Raw genomic sequence first — 6987 nt, forward strand, 5'->3', positions numbered from 1 at the left:
TGTCTGTGGGGAATTGAAAGAGAAGTGGAGTCTACACTGCAAAAAATGCTTTTCTTACTCAGTATTTTCATTTTGTTTTCAGTCCAAATATCTAAAAAATCTTACATTAAGAAGCATTTAATAGACAAGCAAAAGTTTTTGCCTTGTTTTGGGGGAAAATAACTCAAAATTAAGGGAGTTTTTGCTTATTTTAAGCAAAATAATCTGCCAATGGGGTAAGCAGAATAATCTTAATTCAAACAGAAAACAAGATTATTTTGCTGACCCCATTGGCAGATTATTTAGCTTATTTTAAGTTAAAATATGGGGAGTTATTTTCCCCCAAAACAAGACAAAAACTTTTGCTGGTCTAGTAAATGCTTCTTAATGTAAGATATTTTTGATATTTGGACTGAAAACAAGACAAAAATACTGAGTAAGAATAGCATTTTTTTGCAGTGTAAAGGCTGGACCGGAGCACATACACTTTTTAGGTGAACTATCCCATTAAAGTCGCCATGCAAACAAGAACAAATGAAGGCGGGGCTTGATTGTATCTGTGGGGAATTGAAACAGAAGTCCGGTCTGGAGCACAGGTCGCAGTGGGCCGCTCTACATGAGGCGTTTGGGGTCGATCTTCTCCAGGTGCACCAGAGGCTTCAGCTGCTCCGCGAAGCTCCTCATGTCCTCCGACACGGTGTCCTGTCCCGCAGGAGCCAGGACGCTCAGCTCCACCAGATAGGACAGGGACAGCGGCTCCGTGTTCTCCGTGTTCCCGGGCACCAGGACGCGGGACAGCTTGCTCACCACCACCTTCATCAGGCCCTTGCGGAACACCTGGCCCTTGGCCACGAACTCATGGTCCATGCGGAAGCCCATCTCATTGAGGAAGTCCGGCAGGCTGTGCGAGGCGGCCACGTCCACACAGTTCCGCACCAGGGCGTGGCGGCTCTTGTCGCCCACCTCGGGCTGGCCCAGATAGCGCAGGTGCCAGGGGGCGCGCGGGTGCAGGAGCGAGCGGCGGGCGCGCAGGAGGAACGGGTTGCCCTGCTGACCCTTCAGGAGATACACCAGCTCGTGATCCGCAAAGCTCTCCGGCTCCATGTTATCACACAGACCTCTGAGGCGATGCAGGAGACTCTCCAGAGACTGGTCCAACACACTCCCTGTGCCAACACACACAACATTATCAGTCATGAGCCACACAAGTACACAATTACTCGAGTACTACTGGTTAAATATTACTCTGTTACAAGTGAAAGTTGATAAAAACTATTAAAAAGTACAGAAGTACTTGCTTTTAAAAGTCCTTAAAGGGGTAGTTCAGCCAAAACTGTAAATTGTGTCATTAATGACTGAGCCTCATGTGGTTGGACACCCGTCAGACCTCCGTTCATCTTCAGACACAAATGAAGATATTTTAGTGTAAATCTGATGCTCTGAAAGGCCTCCATTGGCTCAACTTTACACTCTCAAGACCCTTAAAAGACACTAAAGACTAAAGTTACAAAGTCCATCTCACTACAGCGGCTCTACAATAACTTTATGAAGACGAGAATAGTTTCTGTGCGCAAAAAAACCCTAAATAACGACTTATATAGTGATGACGATTTCAAAACACGGCTTCATGAAGCTTCGAAGCGTTATGAATCAGTGAGTCGATTCAGCGGTTCAGAGCGTTATGAATCAGTGAGTCGAATCAGCGGTTCAGAGCGTTATGAATCAGTGAGTCGAATCAGCAGTTCAGAGCGTTATGAATCAGTGAGTCGATTCAGCGGTTCAGAGCGTTATGAATCAGTGAGTCGATTCAGCGGTTCAGAGCGTTATGAATCAGTGAGTCGAATCATGATTCGGATCGCGTGTCAAACCGCCAAACTGCTGAAATTTGGCGATCCAAACAGCTGAATCGACTCACTGATTCATAACGCTCCAAACCGCTGAATCGACTCACTGATTCATAACGCTCCAAACAGCTGAATCGGCTCACTGATTCATAACGCTCTGAACCGCTGAATCGACTCACTGATTCATAACGCTTCGAAGCTTCATGATGCCGTGTTTTGAAATCGTCATCACTATATAAGTCGTTATTTAGGGTTTTTTTGCGCACAGAAACTATTCTCGTCTTCATAAAGTTATTGTAGAGCCGCTGTAGTGAGATGGACTTTGTAACTTTAGTCTTTAGTGTCTTTTAAGGGTCTTGAGAGTGTAAAGTTGAGCCAATGGAGGCCTTTCAGAGCATCAGCTTTACACTAAAATATCTTCATTTGTGTCTGAAGATGAACGGAGGTCTGACGGGTGTCCAACCACATGAGGCTCAGTCATTAATGACACAATCTACATTTTTGGCTGAACTAACCCTTTAAGTATCAAAAGTAAATTTCCTTTTTTATGTCAATGCATTGTTTTATTATTGTTGTATAAATGCACGCTGGTTTAAGCCAGTCAGTGATGCTCCATACGACCACCTTGAACTCATTTAAATACTTAAAAGTTACAAAGCTTTTTACAAAGCTGCTGTCACTTTAAGGCAGAATGCACAAATCCCACACACTGATACACATCCGATATTCCCCCAACTGTTCACGTTCACTTAAGACATAATCAACTTTATTTACGTGAATACTTTCCAAAATGAAAATTGACATTGTGTGTATTGGTCTGTTTAAGTGCGAGAAACACACAACAGAAACTGAGTTCTCGTGCTCATCTCAGAGGCACAAAAACAGACTGAACTGATCTTTCATCAGGCTTTATCAGATTCATCCATATGTCTGCGCTTCTCTTTCTCCCAGACATTTACATTTTGCAAATAAAAACACTTAAAGAAGAAAAAAAATCATCCACTGACTTGCAAAGCTGCTACAGAAATGACTTTTGACTTCGAGGACCTTGATAGAAATGTAGTGGAGTAACAAGTACGATATTTGTCTTTCAAATGTAGTGAAGTTAAAGTAAAAGTTTCCCTAAAAAATAATACTTCAGTAAAGTACAGATACTCAAAAAGTGTACTTAAGTAAATGTACTTCGTTACTGTCCACCTCTGTCACGAGCACAGATGTACATTTTTCAACTAAATATCCAAATAAATCTAATTATTATTATATTAAATAAACTTTTGCTGATAGTTTCCTCACCCCCATGTCATCCAAGATGTCCATGTCTTTCTTTCTGCAGTCGAAAATAAATGAAGGTTTTGGATGAAAACAGTCCAGGGTTTTTCTCCATATAATGGACTTCAATGGGACCCAAACGGTTCAGTTTCAGTGCAGCTTTAAACGACACCAGATGATGAATAAGGGTCTGATCTAGACAAACCATCAGTTTCTGAGAGAAACCCAGCAGTATTTATGCTATTATTTTACCTCTTATCAGACGAACGTGATCATCTCTGAGCTCAGACATAACTTCCGGCAAGTGAGGTCAAATACAAGCGTGGTCATAGATATATTGATAGTAGATGCCTCATTCTACTGATCCGTACAGTCGCTAATGAGGCATCTACGTATACATCTATGACCAAGATCTAATTTAATAATTAATAATTAATAATAATTTGTTACATTTATATAGCGCTTTTCTAGGCACTCAAAGCGCTTTACATAGAAGGGGGGAATCTCCTCAACCACCACCAATGTGCAGCATCCACCTGGATGATGCGACGGCAGCCATATTGCGCCAGTACGCCCACCACACACCAGCTGATTGGTGGAGAGGAGACTGAGGGATGATACCAATCGTATATATATATGGGGATGATTAGGAATTTAATTTGACCTCACTTGCCGGAAGTTATGGCGGTGTCAAGTTATGACCTTGACCCGTTTGGGTCCCATTGAAGTCCATTATATGGAGAAAAACCCTGGACTGTTTTCATCCAAAACCTTCATTTCTTTTCGACTGCAGAAAGAAAGACATGGACATCTTGGATGACATTGGGGTGAGGAAACTATCAGCAAAAGTTGATTTAAAAGTGAACTAATCCTTCAAACTAAATTAACCATATAAACTAAATGACTGATCTAAAGCCCACACTGTCACTGTATGATCCTTGAAATGAGCTGATGACATCAGCGCTTTCTCCCGAACGGCTGAATAACATTATGCTGCATTATTTTCTGTTTTGAAACAATCTGCATTGTTAAAGCGCTTTATACATAAGGTTGACTTGACTTGACAGTGGCTCAGGCATTCAGCAGTACAGGATAATGATAACAAGACCTTAATGTTACCAAAAACTTTTTATTTAACCCTCTGGGGTTCTTCATTTATGGGTCACACTCAGGACCTTCGGGTCAAAAATGACCCAGAGGGCGGGATTAAGATAAAAAAGATTTGAGTAAAATCAATGATATATATTTTTTGTTCAATAATATTTTTTCTTTTCTTTTTTGGTGTTTTGAGATAATTTTATGATTTATAATTTATATTTATGCAATAATTATGACCCATTTTTTCCCATTGAATATAATAAAAAAAAGTTTTTTTTATTAAAGCTGTATTTCATTTTACAGTCAAGCCTAGGCCTCATGAAAGCAATTTTCTAAATGAGATCGGTGCCATCCGGTGGACACATTGAGCATTTTTATCACGCAATAGCACATTTTTACCGCTATAGTGGATCTTAAAAAGAAAAAAAACAATCCATGCCGACGGTTTTTCAATCCGTTCCCTCAGTTTATAAACCGTGATCACGAATTCTTAAACTATTCCCTCGGTTTAACAAATCGTGCCCACGGATTAATAAACCGCACCCACAAATGTCCAATCCGTGCGCTCAGACTTTGTAAACCGTACCCTCGGTTTTTAAATCCGTTCCCACAAATTCATAATCCGTGCACACGCTTTAACAAACTGTGCGCACGGGTTTGTAAAAAATTTACTCACGGATTGATTTTAGAAGAAGAACAGCAAACTCCCAGGTAGCCTACGTGTTAACGAATCTTATTGTTTTATTGTGTATTATTCATCAAATTATATTAACTGCAGTGATTCTCTATAAACCGTGGCGGAACACAACAATTTAATAAGAATTATGTGCGTCAAAATCTAGTTTAACTGTAATAATCTTAGCACTTTATTATTATTGCTTAATAAACCTGACATTGTGTATTATGACTGACTTTTAATTTCTTTGTTCCTCTTTTCTTCTTCTAAATGCATGAAGCCTAAATGCAACAATAGGCAAATAATAATAATAATAATAATAACAAAAACAATTATTATTAATTGTATTCATTTTTTAAATGTATTTATTTATCAATTATTTTTTAATTTATGACTATAAATGAGTGCACTTAAAACAGTATGTTTATCATAAAATAATTAATGAATGCTTTATTTAAAAAAAAAAAAAGTTTTTACAGTTTTAGAAATGTTTGTAGGCTACTATTCATTTTTAACATGAAGACTTGTTTTGGTGATTTTATTATACTATGCTTTTTGCTTTATTGGTACTTGGAATATGAACACCCCAAAAAATTGGGGACAGGATTTGAAAAGTCTAAGTGTTCGTAAAACAATAGTCACACTCAGGACCTTCAGGACAAAAATGACCCCCATAGGAAATGAATGGGAAATGTAGCAAAAATGTGAAAATACAGAGTTTTTTTGTGCATACAATCTACAAATCAGCCAGAATGCAGAACAAAAGAGATCTCTAAAACATCACGAGTGCAAAACAGACAAAAAAACTCACACACACACTTATACACACTAAAACACACGCAAATGAACTTGTGCCATTCCAAAAGCTAATTGTGTTTTTGTGTGTGTGTGAGTTTTTTTGTCTGTTTTGCACTCGTGATGTTTTAGAGATCTCTTTTGTTCTGCATTCTGGCTGATTTGTAGATTGTATGCACAAAAAAACTCTGTATTTTCACATTTTTGCTACATTTCCCATTCATTTCCTATGGGGGTCATTTTTGTCCTGAAGGTCCTGAGTGTGACTATTGTTTTACGAACACTTAGACTTTTCAAATGCTGTCCCCAATTTTTTTGGGGTGTTCATATTCCAAGTACCAATAAAGTCACCAAGTTTCGGACCATTCCGATGAAGCTACGATTTTTTAATTTTAAATAACTCGGGTCAGAAATGACCGAAGAGCTCCAGAGGGTTAAAGGAAGGTTGTTAACTAGTAGTTAAATGAGTTCAGCTAATAGTGCATGACCATGTGTTATGTAGTGAAGTGATGGCTTCACCTTGCAGCAGATACTCCATCATGTTGATGGCTCCACCCGTGACGGGCATCACAGAGACCGGCGGAGCCTCCATCTCAGCTTCAGATCCACACACACACACACACACACACACACACACACACACACACACACACACACACACACACACACACACACACACACACACACACACACACCGCACACACACCTGTACAGACGACACACACCGCACCACTGTATCACACTCCGGACAACAAGTGCAGAATAACAGATACTCTACTTGTTATTAAAAAAGAAAACAAAACGGATGATATTTTCGCCTAAAACGCTATCCGAAGATAATAGCTACAACTCTTTCTGTCTCCATGTGTACAATGCGCATGCGCAGTGGCAATAGAGCGTACTGCGCGTGCGCGACGGTTATTGCGTTCATTTAGCGCCATCTACCGGACTGAATGGTCTCTTTATCATACTAATATAATTCATAACATGATAACATAACATAACATAACATTAAAGAAGCAATTAATTTAAATATTAGACAGTGTATTCTAATTTTTCAGCTGCTGAGCAGCTGAAGTACTAGTGTTTTGTGCCACAAATCTTCATAAAACAGTTCTGTTAAAGGGAATATGTCCGTTTTACTAAGTTCTGATCATTCAAAACAATTATCACATAAAAAGTCAGTTCGAACGCACTTTTAGGACTTTTATTGTGAAAAACAATTTGCTAGTCAAATTGCCGTGTAGAGACTTTTAATTTGAAGGCCCGTGCCGGATGTGTAGCATCGCTGTGTGTCGAAGATGAGCTCAATTCTAATGCTTCCTG

The 6987-nt window shown here is 39.3% G+C and overlaps 1 protein-coding gene across 1 annotated transcript; it reads right to left on the minus strand.

The window, feature by feature from the left end:
- Nucleotides 1-429: 429 nt before the first annotated feature.
- On the minus strand, nucleotides 430-6374 carry LOC307122433 (mediator of RNA polymerase II transcription subunit 18). The gene is made up of 2 exons (XM_079846418.1): nucleotides 6181-6374; nucleotides 430-1145 (listed from the first exon to the last, which is right to left on the minus strand). The coding sequence occupies exons 1-2, from the start codon at nucleotides 6251-6253 to the stop codon at nucleotides 592-594; spliced, it is 627 nt and encodes a 208-aa protein (XP_079702544.1). The 5' UTR covers nucleotides 6254-6374; the 3' UTR covers nucleotides 430-591.
- Nucleotides 6375-6987: the final 613 nt, after the last annotated feature.

Source organism: Gobio gobio, assembly GCF_949357685.1.
Source record: "Gobio gobio genome assembly, contig: scaffold_226, whole genome shotgun sequence".
Taxonomy (NCBI): domain Eukaryota; kingdom Metazoa; phylum Chordata; class Actinopteri; order Cypriniformes; family Gobionidae; genus Gobio; species Gobio gobio.

What these genes read in the sequence shown, in the direction of transcription:
- LOC307122433 (XM_079846418.1), bottom strand. Translation starts at nt 6,253, where the DNA reads ATGGAGGCTCCGCCGGTCTCTGTGATGCCCGTCACGGGTGGAGCCATC. An exon ending in GATGGAGTATCTGCTGCAAG is followed by an intron (nt 1,146 to 6,180) that starts GTGAAGCCATCA and finishes GTGTTGGCACAG; the next exon opens with GGAGTGTGTTGGACCAGTCT.